A 16,883-nucleotide genomic window follows, 5' to 3' on the forward strand; every position below is an offset into this window, starting at 1 on the left:
GCCCTGCACCTTGTTGCCTCTGTTAGTGCTGCCTTGTCTTGTCTATATAGAGGACCTAGCGTGTGAAGTGGGAGTTCGGTAGTAAAGCAGCTCAGTGAAGAGGAAAAGGAAGCTCTTGTCTTTTATTTCCTTTTCCAATCTTCATCAGCCTCAGGCTGCAAAGCGGAGGAAGCTAATTGGTGAGTAATGGGTAATTATTGTACTTCTTCTAATTGTAATAAACAAGCCAGTTTAACCGAGTGGAGGGTAAATGTTGCAGTACGTAGGAAACCCCAGGCCCAGCATGAGTTCTGGACAAAAACCTCAGCAGGATGTGTCACTGTCTTCAGCTTCGGGTTTTGGAACTCAACCAACGGCCAGAGTCTCTACTGTACATTCACAGGCAGAGGACTGCATAGACAACATGTGCAGGCAGATGGTCACATCACAGGTTAGCAGTATGCATGCAGTGAGGGAATGGGTGACTGCCAGACAGTTGGGGAGAACGTGTGCAGTGCAGGAGACCCTGTCTGTCCTGAGTCTAATCAGTTTGCTAATCTGTTTTCAGTTTTCAATACTGGTGAGGGCGATGGGTTCTCAGGGAGAGTGCAGCCTGAGCCAGATTGTCCGGTCTTTATTCTGTAGTCTTCCTTGGATGGGTAATCTAGAACCAGGGGACATAATTTGAAAATAAAGTGGGACTACTTAGGATCAAAATGAGGAGTAATCTTTTCCTGAGAAGGTTATGAACCTTTGGAATTCTCTACCCCAGAGTGCATTAGACATTTAGTCATTGACAAATAGCAGTGGTATAAGGTAAAGTGAGGAGGTTAGTTTAGCCCAGTGGTATTAGGAATTGGAGCAAGGGCCAGTGTGAGGTCCTGCTCCATACTAGGGCTTTGTAATATCTGCTGGAGCTGCTGGGGAAGACACGTCAGACGAGGCTGCATTTCACTCATGGTTAAATATCCTGTCGACATTCAGCAGGCAAGCAGCGGAGTGTTGTTGCTGCCTGTGGATGTCACATCATACCAAGGGTGTCAGGAGAGGAGAATATAAGGGAAAGCAAGGAGACAGTTGGCGGTAATGTACTCACTGATTACTCTGCTGGAGACTGCATTAGAAGTAGCATCGCCCCCGGCTCCCGGTCTGAAGAAGCTGCTCCGAGCTTTCCCATAATGTAGCAATGAGTCAGGGAAGGGAGAGAGTGGAGGGATACCAGCCTTCCCTCTGATCTAACAGCAAACAAATAGATCAGCTAAGGAATCACTGACAATGTTAAAAACCAACCTCCAAACTCCCACAGCTCAGTGCAGCAACGCAAACACAGAGGCATTCAATCTCTCCTCCTGTCCCATGAAGCTGAGTCAGCAACTCTGCCAACCCAAACCCCCACAGCCCATAAGACCACAAGTTATTGGAGCAGAATTAGGCCATTCAGCCCATCGAGCCTGCTCTGCCATTTGATCATGGCTGATATCTTTCTCAACCCCACTCTCCTACCTTCTCCCCGTAACCCTTGATCCCCTTATTTATCAAGAACCCAATTAACATAGGGCACTAGCCCCTCCCTAGAAGAGAAACACTCACAAGGAATATGGCTCACTGACCCAACAAAGTGGCAGCATGGTAAGAAATGCCATCAAACTGACAGTAACTGAATGGTGGAATAGGTTGTCAGGAACAGATTCAGAGTTGGGTTGGGCAGGAGGGGGATAAAATGGAGGCAGTGAGAAGGGGAGTTGGGTAGGTGAGGGTGGAGAGTCGAGAGATACGAAAGGAAGGAAGGGTGTGCTGCTCACTGCATTGAGAGTGCTGCTTAGCCAAATGACAGTGCTTTGGAGTCGGGTGCAAACATTGGGTTTTGAGGGGTAAATTGCAAGGGGCAAGTGGTAATTAAACTTAATTTCAGGGCCAACCTTCAAGCTAAATTAGTTCTTCAATCTAGTAACTAAAAGCTGGCTTGAGTGATTGGGTGTAGTTTTAGTCACATTTCTGGAACAGGCAACTGAGTCACTCTCCAGTGAAGCTGGTTAACCGAATGACTGATTTGTTTCTGGGGCCTATAAAAGGATGACAACCTCAGTGCTTCTTACGGCACTGTGAGTGCTGCTTGGCTAAATGAGAGAGCTTTGGAGTTGGGTAAAAACAGAGATTGAGGTGATACGGGACGTAGGTGCAGTTGAAAGACTAATGTGGTGCTGAGTCTCAGTCTAGGCAGTTCAGAAAGTGACACAGCCCCAACAGAAACAGCTAATTGGTAAATGATAGCTGCAGAGCATTTTCTTACAGTTTTTAAAGCGTAATATATTAGCTTAAATAAAGATAGGGCTTTTTGATTACAATAGAAGTGTTTGAAATGAAGAAAGGTCCCTAGTTTAATTAAATTCTCTTAAAGGGATAACTAGCTTAATCTGGAGAGAGGTCACGACAGGAGACCTCAGGGCTATGGTGTGCTCCTCTTGTGCAGTGTGGGGAATAAGGGAAGGTTGCAATGTCCCTGATGACTACGTGTGCAGGAAGAGTGTCCAGCTGCAGCTACTGGCTCACAGCTTTTTAGAGCTAGGAGCTGCAGATGGACTCACTGTGCAGCATCCGCGACATGGGAATGCCAGGGATAGCACATTTAGCAAGCTGGGCACACCACAGAAGGAAGGAAATGGATGACCATCAAAGTAAAAGGCTCAGAAAGGAAGTGCAGGGGCCCCCTGTGGTCATCCCCCTCTCAAATAGATATACTGTTTTGGATACTGTTGGGGGGGAATGGTCTCTCAGGGGAAAGCAGCAATAAGCCAAGTTCATGGCCCAATGGGTGGCTCTGCTGCCCAGAAGGGGAGGAAAACGAGTGGCAGGGCTACAGTGATAGGGGATTCAACAGTAAGTGTACAGACAGGCGCTTGTGTGGCTGCAGATGTGAATCCAGGATGGCATGTTGCCTCCTTTGTGCCAGGGCCAGGGAGTGACGGAGTGGCTGCAGGACATTCTGGAGCGGGAGGGTGAACAGCTAGTGGTCACAGTGCACATAGGTAAATAAGGGATGAGGACCTGAAAGCTGAATATAGGAAGTTAGGGTGTAAATTAAAATGCAGGATGACAAATGTCGTAATCTCAGGATTACTCCCGGTGCCACATGCTAGTGAGAGCAGGAATAAGAGGATCAATCAGATGAATGTGTGGCGGCAGGAACGGTGTACCAGGGAGGGGCTTAGATTCTTGATGCATTGGGACCATTTGTGGGGAAGATGGGGCCTGTTCAAACCTGACAGGTTGTACCTGGATAGAGCTGGGACAAATCTCCTCGCAAGGGTCTTTTGCTAGTTCCATTGGTGAGATTTTATACTAATCAGGCAGGGAGATGGGAACTGAAGTGTAGGTTTAGATGGGTCAGATTCAGATCAGGAAATGGGAAGGAAAACATTATTTAATGATACAGTTAGCGCCTCTGACAAAATAAAAGAGGATTTAAAAACGTTCAGCAAAAGAAATTGATGGGTTTGAGCTGTTTATACTTCAATTTAAGAAACATTACAAACAAGGCAGATGAACTAGTGGCACAGACAGACACATGGCAGTATAATGTCATTGCTACAATGGAAACCTGGCTTAAGGAGGAGCAGAATTGGCAGCTCAATATCCTTGGATACAAAGTTTCTGGGCAAGATAGAGTGGGTGACAAAAAAGGACTGGGCGTAGCAATGCTACTTATAGAAACAATTACAGTTGTGAGCGGGGATGGTACACTAAATGGGTTCACGAATGAGGCTTTATGTGTTGACCTTAGGAATAAAAGGGGGCAGTTGCACTACTGAAATAGTGAGAGGGAGATAGAAGAACACATGAAGACAAATTTCTGCCTGTAGGAATAAGAGGGCAATAATTGTAGGACACTTTAACTATCCCAATATCAACTAGATTTCAAACATAGGGGCATTGAGGGTGAAAAATTCATGTAAAATGTCCAAGATTTCTTTTTAAACAGTATGTGACAAACCCAATGAGAGGAGACACATTTCTGGATTTAGTTTTGGGAAATGAAGATGGGCAAGTGGGAGAAGTGACAGTGGGTGACCATATCAGGGATAGTAACCACAATTCTGGGAGCAGCACAGTGGCGCAGTGGTTAGCACTGCTGCCTCACAGCACTAGTGACCCAGGTTTAATTCCAGCCTCGGGTGACTGTCTGTGTAGAGTTGTACATTCTCCTCGTGTCTGCATGGGTTTTCTCTGGGTGCTCTAGATTTCTCCCACAGTCCAAAGATGTGCGGGTTAGGTGGAGTGGCCATGCTAAATTGCCCGTAGTGTCCAAGGATGTGCAAGTTAGGTGGGTTAGCCATGGGAAATGCAGTGTTACAGGGATAGGGCAGGGGGTGGGTCTGGATGGGATGCTCTTCGGAGGGTCGGTGTAGACTCAATGGGCTAAATGGCCTGCTTCCACACTGTAAGGATTCTATGATTCTATTTGGTTAGATTTAGTATTATTATAGAAAAGGACAGCATTAAATCAGGAGTAAAAGTTTTTTTTTTAACTGGGGTATGGGAAATTTTACAAAATTGCAGTGACGCGGCTGAGGTGGACTGCTAAAAGATAAATCAGTGTTTGACCAGTGGGAGGCACCAAAATGTGAGATCCTTAAGGCACAAAGCAGACATGTCCCCTCCAAAAATAAGAATGATACTGCCAAATCTAGACCCCCCTGGTTGTCTAGAAAAATACAGTAGAAGATTAAACAGAAGAAGAACTCCTGTGATAGTCACAAAATACTCAACACAGCAGAAAGTCTAGAGGAGTATAGAAAGTACAAGGATCAAGTTTAAAAAAAAAGAAATAAGGAAATCAAAGAGAGGGCATGAAAATCTATTAGCAAGCATGATAAAGGAAAACCCAAAGATGTTTTACTAGTATAGAAAGAACAAAAGGATAATTAAGGAATCAGAGATGAAGAAGGGAACCTGAGTGAAGATGCGGAAAATATGGAAAGAATTTGAAATGAAATTTTGTCTCCGTATTCACAAAGGAAAGAGATAATGTAGATATAGTCATCCAAGAGGAGCACGTAAAATATTAGACAAAATAATCCTAACAAGAGAGTATGTGTTAGAAGAGTTGGAATCCTTGAAAGTGGATAAGTTGCCAGGGCCAGTTGGTTTGTTCCCTAGGATGTTGAAGGATGTCAGGGAGGGAATAGCAGATGCTCTGAGGATTATTATGGATTATTTCCAATCTTCACTAGACACAGATGAGGTGCCAGAGGGCTGGAGGAATGCAAATGTGGTTCCCGTTGTTTAAAAAGCATACAAAGGAAATAACAAACAATTATAAGCCAATTAGTCTTACTTTAGTGGTGGACGAATTGTTAGGATCAATCCTGAGATCAGATAAACTGTCACATAGATAGGCATGGGCTACTCTGGGACAGTCAGCATGGCTTTGTTAAGGAAAGGCCATGCTTTACAAATTTGATTGAATTATTTGAGGAAATGACAAGAAGGATCAATGAGGGCAGTGCAGTGGATTTTGTCTACATGGATTTTATAAGCATTTGACAAGGTTCCACATGACACATTTGTCAAAAAAATAAAAGCCCATTGGATACAGGGAAATGTGTGAAATTGGATCCAAAGCTGGCTTTAGTAACAGGAAACAAAGGGTAATGGTCAATCGCTGCCCTTGTAAATAGAAAGCAGTTTCAGGTGGTGTTCCGCAGTGCTCAGTGTTGAGACATCCCGACACCCACTGTTTGTTTTACACATTAATTATTTGGACTGAAATGTGGGGGGCACAACTAAGAAATTTGAAGATGACACAAAAATTGGCCATGTAGTGAAGAATGTAGAGGATAGCTGTAAGCTCCAATGATATAGATGGGTTGGTGAAGTGGGCAAGAAAGTGGCAGAGGAGTTCAAGCCATAGAGCTATGTGCAGGAAGATGGGATTAAAATAGACATCTGGGTGTCTTTGAGTCAGTATGGACAAGACGGGCCAAATGGCCCCCTTCTGTGATGTATCATTTCAATGGTTCTATAGCTTGGTGCGGGTGGGGGAGGCGGTGGAGGAGGCAGTGGTTTCAAAGGAAAGAGGGTAGTCAAGTGGAAGGAGATGTCAAGGGGAACAGGATTGATGGGAGTGGGGAGGGGTGTCTGGAAGGTACAGTTTTGTAGTCATACAGTCAGAGTCATATAGCACAGAAACAGACCCTTCGGTCCGATCACTCCATGCCAACCATAATCCCAAACTAAACTAGTCTCTCTTGCCTGTATTTGGCCCATTTCCCTCCAAACATTTCCTATTCATATACTTATCTAAGATGTCCTTTAAATGTTGTAACTGTACCTGCATCCACCATTTCCTCTGGCAGTTCATTCCACACACTAACCAATCTCCGTGTAAAAAAAGTTGCCCCTCATGACCTTTTTAAATTTTTCTCCTCTGACCTTAAAAATATGTGCCCGAGTTTTGAACTCCCTCACCCCAGGGAAGAGACCTTTGCTATTCACCTTATCTATGCCCCTCATGATTTTACAAACCTCTATAAGGTCACCCCTCAACCTCCTACGCTCCAGTGAAAAAAGTCCAAGTCCTTCCAGATAGTAAGACATGCAGATGCTGGAGTCAGAGAGTGCACAGTGTGGAGCTGGAGGAACACAGCAGACCAGGCAGCATCAGAGGAGCAGGAAAGTTGACATTTCAGGTCGGCACCCTTCTTCAGAAAATTTTCTGAAGAAGGGTCCTGAACTGAAACGTCAACTTTCCTGCTCCTCTGATGCTGCCTGGGGCCTGCTGTGTTCTTTCAGCTCCACACTGTGTTATCCCAGTCCTTCCAGTCCGTTTTTATAGTTCAAACCTTCCATTCCTAGCAACATCCTGATAAATTGTTTTTGAACTCTCTCCAGTTTAATAATATCCTTCCTTTAATAAGGTGTCCAAAACGGCACACAGTACTCTAGAACAGCCACAGCTATGTCCTGTAAAATATTAACATGACATCCCGGCTCCTATACTCAAAGGTCTCAGCAATGAAGGCAAGCATGCTACGCGCCTTCTTAACTACCTTGTCTATATGTGACACAAATTTCAAAGAACTTAGTACCTGAACCCTTGCATCTCTGTTCTACAACACTACCCACGGCCCTACCATTAATTGTATAAGTCTATCCTCGTTTGTTTTACCAAAATGCAATACCTCAAATTTATCTAAATTAAACTCCATTTACCACTCCTCAGCCCGTTGATCCAATTGATCAAGATCACTTTATAATCTTAGATAACCTTCTTCACTGTCCACTATACTACCAATTTTGGTGTTATCTGCAAACTCACTAACCATGCCTCCATTATTCTCATCCAAATCATTCATATAAATGACAAACAACAGTGGACTCAGCACTGATCCCTGTACAGACCACTAGTCACAGGCCTCCGGTCTGAAAAACAACATTGCACCACCACCCTCTGTCTCCTACCTCAAGCCAATTTTGTATCCAATTAGTCCGCTGACCATTTCCTCCTATAAAAGGTCTGAGGGAGACACAGATGAGGCAGGAACTGCTCGTTTCTTGTTGGAAGTGTCTCTGTCCAATTAGATTTACCTTATTCATGACCTTTTGAGCATGCCGGAGTTTGTTGATGTACCAGTGTGCTGCTGGGAGTGAGCAGCGAGCAGCCCTGAATAGCAGCAGGTGCCGCTGGATGATGTCTGACAATTTGTGCCGAGCAGCTTTCTCTGCATATAATCCAGAATCCTGTGCAATGTTCTGAAGATGGAAGGGATTGACAATTAATTCCGTAACTGCATAAACGTTAATCTAAATAAGAAACTGAATATTAGCAAGACCGCATAGCATACATAGTAGATTCTTGTACATGACATACAGTCTGATTCCTCATTGTCCTCGCTGCAATCTGCCACTATTAGACCCCAAACCCTTGGTCTTTGTAATTCATTTGTTCCAATATCTCCTGACTTCCAGAAACTCCCTGTTACTGTGCCGGCTCTGACGGCCTCAACTTGGTGGAATCCAAGTGATTTTTAAGGAGCATAACCACTGTCACACCTATACTACAATACTGCAAATCATTAATAGTTACACAAGCCCCCATCAGGATGCATTCCCTGGAATCTCATGTTCATATTGACTGTAATGGTCCTCACCAACACTCACTACAGGGGAGGGGGTTACAGTTGGTTATATCACTGCACTGGATATTCTAAGACCAAAGCTAATGCCTAGGGAACATGGTTCAAATTTAAATTAATTCAAATCTGGAAATGAAAACTGAAAGAACTGCGGATGCTGTAAATCAGGAACAAAAACAGAAGTTGCTGGAGTAGCTCAGCAGGTCTGGCAGCATCTGTGAAGGAAAAAACAAAGGAAGGATCACCAGACCCGAAACGTTAACTCTGATTTTTCCTTCACAGATGCTTCCAGAACTGCTGAGCTTCTCCAGCAACTTTGTTTTTGTTCCTGGAAATGAGAAAGCTAGTTAATAAGGTCATAACGTATAGGAGCAGGATTAGACCATTCGGCCCAGTGAGTCTGCTTCACCATCCGATCATGCCTGATATGCTTCTCAACCCCATTCTCCTGCCTTTTCCCCATAACCTTTGATTTCTTACTAATCAAGAGCCTATCTCTGTCTTAAATGCACTCAGTGATTTGGCATCCACAGCCCTCTGCGGCAATAAGTTCCAAAGATCCATCACCCTCCGGCTGAAGAAATTCCTCTACATTTCAGTTCTAAAGACTCATTGCTTCACTCTGAGACTGTGCCATTGCAGGTGATCACGTAACATTGCCATAAAAACCCATCGGGTTCATTTATGTCCATTAGGGAAGGAATCTGCTATCCTTCCCCATCTTGCCTACCCGTGAATTCAGACCCACAACAATGTGGTTCACTGTTTTAACTGCCCTCTGTTTTGGCCGAACGAGACACTCAACTCAATTGCACGAAATTATGGGCATCAAATACTGGCTGTGCCAGTGGCACACACATCCAATCCAAGAACACCACAGCCCGAGGTTCCAGTGTCGGCAGTGCAGGAACAAGTAGCATTGGCAGCAACCACACAGTGTGGAGCTTAAACAGAAACTCAGTAAGTCAGAGCTTGTGGCCCTCAGTGTCACTGTGTTCACTGCTCACCATGCTCACCTCTGTGTCAATAGCAGGCTGAGGACAATATAATGGAGGTGCAGGGAGGTACAGGCCATCAGGAACCAACCCAGGCAGGCTGCTCCCATGCTCCTTTGCTGTCTGCATCAAAAGTTGAAAGGTCTCTGTCAGCACATCTGCATTCACCATCACCGCTGCTTTCAGAATCTCCTGTACTGAGAGAAACAACACATCTGCACCCCCTTCTTCAATGGAATCTGCAAAACAGAGGGACAGAAATTGGAAAACAGCAAATTTCATGGCCTGTTGCACTGGCAATCCATCATGGATGGGATCATACACCATACTGACCATATTCTCCCAAGATCAGAGACAGGGTCTCAGTCACTGTTCAGAGTGACCCAAGAAAAGCAGCACCCGTCAGACTCTGCAGAGAACACAAATGCACTCTGAGGGATAGACTACGCCTTTCACTACAGTGCTAAGGAGCCTTGTATTCTCCCCTCATCACTGACTCAACCCACCCATTTATTCCCCCTCCCAAAGCCCCATGTACACTCTTCCCCCCATCACTAATCCTACCCACCCATTTAATCCCCCTCCCAAAGCCCCATGTACACTCTTCCCCCCCATCACTGTCTCTACTCACCCATTTAAATCCCCTCCCACAGCCCCGTGTACGCTCTCCCCCCATCACTGACTCTACCCACCCATTTAATCTGCTAAAGAGAACATATTCTATTCCAAAGTCCAAGTAGTTCCTGCTCTCTGTACTATTGAACCTGTCCCTCAGTTTCAGGTAGCCGATTCTGTTGTCAATTCACCTGTCGATTGTTTAGAGTCTCTTCCGGGTGCCATCGTGCAGCTATCCAAAGACACCATCCTGTTGTCTGGGCAGCCCAATAGTGTCTGCAACTTATCCCGGAAGATCTGTGAGGGCTGCAGTTGTGCTGGTAAATGCAGTATTGTCCAGTTCCTTCTGAAACACCATAAAATCCAAACTCAAACAAAACGGATTCCACATCTACTGTCCACACACACACACTTGAAACCTCATACTTTCTGTACATTTGCTGTATTTGCTTTCATTTGCTGTACACGGTTGCCTTTAACCAGCAGCTCAAAGATGATTGCAGCTGATTATAATTAGTGTGCTAATCACCCTGTCTCCTGTGGATGAATCCTCAAAGAAGATCAGAGAACAGAAGGTCTTGGGATGCAAAACAGACATCTCATCGAACCCTTTGGACTGGTATTATTGAACTGTTTTTCCCTAGTAACCTTCCTTCAACCATAACCTGCAAATGGTCTGTGTGTGCCTGTATGTGTGTAGGGGCTTTCAAGTAAGGCGGGTGGGGGGGGTAGAGTTTCAACTAGTAGAGTTATTATGTTGATTGTTCACAGTTTTGTTTACCTGTGACTAGAACTTATTTGTTTATAATAAATAGCAGTTCTTATTAAATAGTCATAAAGATTTTACAGAACAGAAAGAAGAAACCCTTTGGCCCATCATGTCCATGCCAGTCATCAAGTCTTTTCCCAGTGGCCCATAGCCTTGTATGCTATTGCATTTCAAGTGTTCATCTAAATACTTCCTAAATGTCTTGGATTCCTGCCTCGAACACCTTTTAAGCAGTTAGTTCCAGATACTCACCACCACCCACTGGGTGTAAAAACATTTCCTGCAGTCTCCTCTAAATCTCTTTACCATAAAACCATGCCCCCGGTTATTAACCACTCCATGAAGGGGAACGATTTCTCCCCCATCGACCATATGCTCCTCATAACTTTGTACCCCTCAGTCTGGGCCCCCTCAGCCTTCTGTGCTCTAGGGAAATCAACTCCAGTCTATCGATGATAGTAGGAACTGCAGATGCTGGAAAATCCGAGATAACAAGGTGCAGAGCTGGATGAACACAGCAGGCCAAGCAGCATCACAGGAGCAGGATTTTCTGATGAAGGGTCTAGGCCCGAAACGTCAGCTTTCCTGCTCCTATGATGCTGCTTGGCCTGCTGTGTTCATCCAGCTCTACACCTTGTTATCTCCAGTCTATAGATTATCCCTTTATCGCTGAAACCTCAAGCCCAGGCAACATCCCGATGAATCTCCTCGGCACCCTCTCCAGTGTAATCACACTTTCCTTTATGACCACAACTGCACACAGTACCCCAGCTGTGGCCGAACTAACATTATATACAGTTCAATCATTATCTCTTGTGCTCTTATATTTAGTGCCTCCGCTAACAAAGACAAGTAGCCCATATACCTTCATAACCAACTTATCCATCTGTCCTACTGCACAAGCCCCTTCAGGTCATCAGTACTTCCTGCAGTCCTACCATTCAACATGTACTCGCTTGCCTTGTCAGTCCTCCTAAAATGCATCACCTCACACTTTTCAGGATTAAATTCTTTTTGCCACTGTCCAGCCCTGTATTGCCCTACAGTCAAAGGCTTTCCTTCTGGCCACGTATACCACCAGATCATCACCTGCAGAACTTCATGCCTAGATAATTAATGTGCACTACAAACAGCAAGAAACCCAGTACCGAACCCTGCAGTATGCTATTGGAAATAGGCTTTCAGTCTCAAGGACACCCTTCAACCATCACTTTCTGCTCTCTCCGACACAGCTAGTTTTGAATCCAATTTGCCAAACTGCCCTGTTCCCAAAATGCTCCTCCATTGAAACTTCAATCACTTGGCTAGGCTCATTCCCCAATACCAGGTATAGTCTGGCCCCTTCCCTAGGTGAACACCATACCTATTGTTTCAAAGAAACAGTCCTGCATGGGGCTAACAAAGTACCTCCCACCCCCATCCAAGCCCCTGGCACTAAGTGAGTCCCAGTCAATATAAGGGAAGTTAAAATCACCCACCACAACAACCCTGTTTGTTTTTACAGTTTTCCATAATCTGTCCACATATCTGTTCCTGTATCTCCCACTGGCTGTTGGGAGACCTATAGATTAACCCCATCAAAGTGACTGCCTTCCTATTCCTAAGCTCTACCAATAAGCTTTGGTGGATGAACGCTCCAGAGGTGTCCGCTCTCAGTACAGCTGTGATATTGTCCCTGATCAGTAATGCAGCTCCTGACCCCTTTGACATCTCTCTCTATCTCGCTGAAACGTCTAAATCTTGGAATGTTAAGCTGCCTCTTGACCTTCTTGTCCTTCTCTCAACTAAGTCACTGTAATAACTACATCATAGTTACATGTATTAATCCAAGTACTAATATCACCTGCCTTACTTGTCATACTCCTCACATTAAAACAAATATGCCTCAGACCACCAGTCCAGCTGTATTCAGTGATTCCTTCCTGTCTGTTCTTCCTCTTAGCCTTACTGGCCTTAGTCTCTGACTCCTTGGTCATTTTACTGCTGACCTACTGCTCTGGTTCTTACCTCCCCTACCACACTGGTTTAAATCCTCCTGAGGGGCAATAGCCAGGATATTGAAGCTCCTCCAGTTTATGTGCAACCCATCCTTCTTGTCCAGGTCGCTCCTGCCCCAGAAGACATCCCAATGATCCATATGTCTGAAGCCCTCGCTCCTACACCAGCTCTTTAGCCACGTATTTAACTGTACTATCTTCCTTTTCCTAGCCTCACTGGCATGTGGCATAGGAAGTAATCCGAGATTATAACTTTAGAGGTCATGCTTTTCAACTTCCTACCTAACTTCATTTGCAGGACCTCATCTCTATTTTCTGCACAAGCATACATCGAACATAGAACAGTACAGCACAGAACAGGCCCTTTGGCCCTCGAGGTTGTGCCAACCTATTATCCTAGTAAGATCGCGTTCCAGTTGAAGCAGTGCTTTACCTGCACTTCACACAATCTAGTCTACTGCATTCGCTGGTCACAATATGGTCTCTTCTACATTGGCGAATCGAAGCATAGACTGGGTGACCACTTTGCAGAACACCTATGTTCTGTCCACAAAAAAGACACTCGGCTTCCAGTTGCCTGCCACTTTCATACACCACCGTGTTCCTTGGTCAACATCTCTGTCTCAGGCTCGCTGCAGTTCTCCAGTGAAGCTCAGCGCAAGCTGGAGAAACAACACCTCACAAGGGCAGCACAGTGGCTCAGTGGTTAGCACTGCTGCCTCACAGCGCCAGGGACCCGGGTTCAATTCCACCCTCAGGCGACTGTCTGTGTGGAGTTTGCACATTCTCCCCGTGTCTGCATGGGTTTCCTCCGGGTGCTCCGGTTTCCTCCCACAGTCCAAAGATGTGCAGGCAAGGTGGACTGGCCAGGCTAAATTGCCTGTTGTGTTCAGGGATGAATAGCTTAGGTGGGTTATAGGGGAATGGGTCTGGGTGCGATGCTCCAAGGGTCAGTGTGGACTTGTTGGGCTGAAGGGCCTGTTTCCACACTGCAGGGATTCTATGATCTATGAACACTTCGTTTCCCCGAGAAAGCCTCCGGATTCAACATCAAGTTCAACAACTTGAGGGCTTGAGCTCTCCCATGACCTTACTCAACCCCCAGACACACCAGACCTTGTTATCACACAGTCTGCTATTACACACAACCCATTGTCAGCCACTAACAGTCCCCATTATCAACTACTCACTCTCCTAGCCAGATCTTTATGTAGCTGAACTTGTCCTCACCCTTAACAACTTCTCTTTCAATTCCTCCCACTTCCTACAGACAAAGGGGGTGACCACGGGTACCCACATGGGCCCAAGCTATGCCTGCCTCTTTGTAGGTTACGTGGAACAATCCCTCTTCCGTACCTACACTGGCCCTAAACCCCACCTCTTCCTCTGTTACATCGAAGACTATATCGGCGCCACCTCATGCTCCCACGAGGAGCTCGAACAGTTCATCCACTTCACCAACACCTTCCAACCCAACCTTAAGTTCACCTGGACCATCTCTGATACCTCTCTCTCCTTCCTGGACCTCTCTGTTTTCATCTCTGGCAACCACCTGGAAACCGATATCCATTTCAATCCTACCAACTCCCACAGCTACCTAGAATACACCTCCTCCCACCCACCTTCCTGCAAAAATGCCATCTCCCTATTCCCAATTCCTTCGCCTCCGCCGCATCTGTTTCCAGGATGAGGCATTGCACTCCGGAACATCTCAGATGTCCTCGTTTTTCAAGGACCACAACTGCCCCCCCTCTCAGTGGCCCTCGACCGTGTCTCCCGCATTTCCCGTAACTCATCCCTCACACCCCTTCCCCGCAATAACAACCAAAACAGGATCCCCCTCGTCCTCACGTACCACCCCACCAATCTCCGGATCCAACGCATCATCCTCCGACACTTCCGCCATCTGCAATCCGACCCCACCACCAAAGACATTTTTCCTTCCCCATCCTTATCTGCTTTCCGGAGAGACCACACTCTCCGTGACTCCCTTGTCCGCTCCACACTCCCCTCCAGCCCCACCACCCCCGGCACTTTTCCCTGCAACCGCAGAAGTGCTACACCTGCCCCTACACCTCCCCCCTCACTCCCATCCCAGGCCCCAAGAAGACCTTCCACATCAAACAGATGTTCACCTGCACATCTGCTAATGTGGTATACTGTATCCGCTGTTCCAGATGTGGCCTCCTCTACGTCGGGGAAACCAAGCGGAGGCTTGGGGACCGCTTTGCGGAACACCTACACTCGGTTCGCAACAAACAACTGCACCTCCCAGTTGCGACCCATTTCAACTCCCCCTCCCGTTCCTTAGAATGACATGTCCATCCTGGGCCTCCTGCAGTGCCACAACAATGCCACCCGAAGGTTGCAGGAACAGCAGCTCATATTTCGCTTGGGAACCCTGCAGCCCAATGGTATCAATGTGGACTTCACAAGCTTCAAAATCTCCCCTCCCCCTACCGCATCCCAAAACCAGTCCAGCTTGTCCCCGCCTCCCTAATCTGTCCTTCCTCCCACCTATCCCCTCCTCCCACCTTGACCCCGCCATCTCCTACCTACGAGCCTCATCCCACCCCCTTGACCTGTCCGTCCTCCCTGGACTGACCTATCCCCTCCCTAACTCCCCACCTACACTCACCTTTACTGGCTCCACCCTCACCTCTTTGACCTGTCTGTCTCCTCTCCACCTATCTTCTCCTTTATCCATCTTCTTTCCGCCTCCCCCTCTCTCCCTATTTATTTCAGAATCCCCTTCCCTTCCCCCACTTCTGAAGAAGGGTCTAGGCCCGAAACGTCAGCTTTCCTGCTCCTCTGATGCTGCTTGGCCTGCTGTGTTCATCCAGCTCTACACCTTGTTATCTCAGATCGTTATGTACTCTTTTGTCTGTCCAACTGTTCTTCTTTCTCTCTGGGCTATATCCCCACCTATCGTTTACTCCTCACCCACTACACCCCACCCTATCTTCTGTGTGAAAACCAACATTTTCCGAGTCACATCAGTTCTGAAGAAGGGTCACGCGACCCAAAACGGCAACTTTGATTTCTCTGCACAAATGCTGCCAGACCTGCTGAGCTTTTCTAGCAATTTCTGTTTTTGGTTCTAATTTAAAGCATCTGCAGTTCTTTCAGTTTTTATCTAATAAAATACTCTATTATTTCAAAACACTGTTGCAAGTAATGCAGCGGGTAAGTGCTCAGTCCCTGCTTTTCCTTCAATTCGCTGACCATTTCTCAAATAATGTAAGAGAAGCCAGATCAGCTTTTTAAGGCTGTTGAGAGATTGCACAGGGTGGGTTTTTACATATATGAGGCCCAGACGTCAGAGCGAGCATTCGACCGGGCTTGTACCTGCTAGGCTCAGGGAGGTTTTGGCAGTGCAGACTGAAAGCTTGACCCAGAACCACAGAACTCTTCCAGTCCCCAAGACTCAAGGCAAACCAGACAGCTTCTGGAAACAGCCTGCTGAGCAGCATCAGTTCGACTGTGTACTTCACGCTCCAGGTGGAGGACAGGTGCTGTTCTCGTACTGCAAGTGAGACACGGCACTGCTGAAGAAAGACCACTCGGGAAAGGCAACCTGGTGAAAAACACAATCGGAAACAGTTACAGAACAGACCCAGGCTGAGTGTACCACCACACAGGCAGCACTGTAACAGTCCCCTGTCCAGACACTACTTTCCTCTGGTGCCACTTGCCACTCTTGGCACCAGCTTACGGGGAGCACAAATACTGAAAGTAGAGCCTGCCCTTGCAAATACACCGACTGTCAGTTGAGCGCAATTTGGCCATCTTGCTGAGGAATGTCAGAAAACACTCGCACCTGCTTTGTAGTGATGAGGTGGCAGGGTGTCAACATGGTGAGGTGGCAGCACAAACACGGGCTGGTTACTGAAATACAGAGCCATGAATCGGGCAAGGGATTGAATCACAGCCAGAGCTGCATCCAGCCCAACGTCAAGCACCATTAAGCCATTCGGTGCCAGCCCAAACGTCCCTGTACAGAAAGACACCAAATTCAGAAACGGAGAGAAAGGGAGAACAAAACCCCACACATGAAATTAACGCACACCCTCACTGCAAAACTGTGATGTCCCACAGCACACACTGACCCGTAACGTAATGATACCACAAACACTGACCCACACTGTAACACAATGACATCGCACACACTGACCCGCACTGGCACACACTGACAGTGCGCACACTGACCCGCACTGTAACACACTGTAACACACTGACAGTGCGCACACTGACCCGCACTGTAACACACTGATATCACGTACACTGACCCACACTGTAACACACTGACGATGCACACACTGACCCGCACTGTAACACACTGACAGCACACACTGACCCGCACTGTAACACACTGACAGCACACACACTGACC

General features: G+C 46.6%; 1 protein-coding gene across 1 annotated transcript in view; it reads right to left on the bottom strand.

The window, feature by feature from the left end:
* Positions 1-16,883, bottom strand: part of cplane1 (ciliogenesis and planar polarity effector 1) — a 196,667-nt gene that overhangs the window by 119,833 nt on the left and 59,951 nt on the right. The window contains exons 13-18 of the mRNA XM_048594260.1: positions 16,311-16,484; positions 15,839-16,067; positions 9,916-10,070; positions 9,131-9,348; positions 7,567-7,731; positions 1,076-1,214 (exon numbers count right to left, since the gene is read on the bottom strand). Of these exons, the coding sequence (XP_048450217.1) occupies positions 1,076-1,214; positions 7,567-7,731; positions 9,131-9,348; positions 9,916-10,070; positions 15,839-16,067; positions 16,311-16,484 (1,080 nt within the window). The remainder of the gene's footprint in view (positions 1-1,075; positions 1,215-7,566; positions 7,732-9,130; positions 9,349-9,915; positions 10,071-15,838; positions 16,068-16,310; positions 16,485-16,883) is intronic.

Source organism: Rhincodon typus, chromosome 3 (genome assembly GCF_021869965.1).
Source record: "Rhincodon typus isolate 14 chromosome 3, sRhiTyp1.1, whole genome shotgun sequence".
In the NCBI taxonomy this organism is placed as follows: Eukaryota; Metazoa; Chordata; class Chondrichthyes; order Orectolobiformes; family Rhincodontidae; genus Rhincodon; species Rhincodon typus.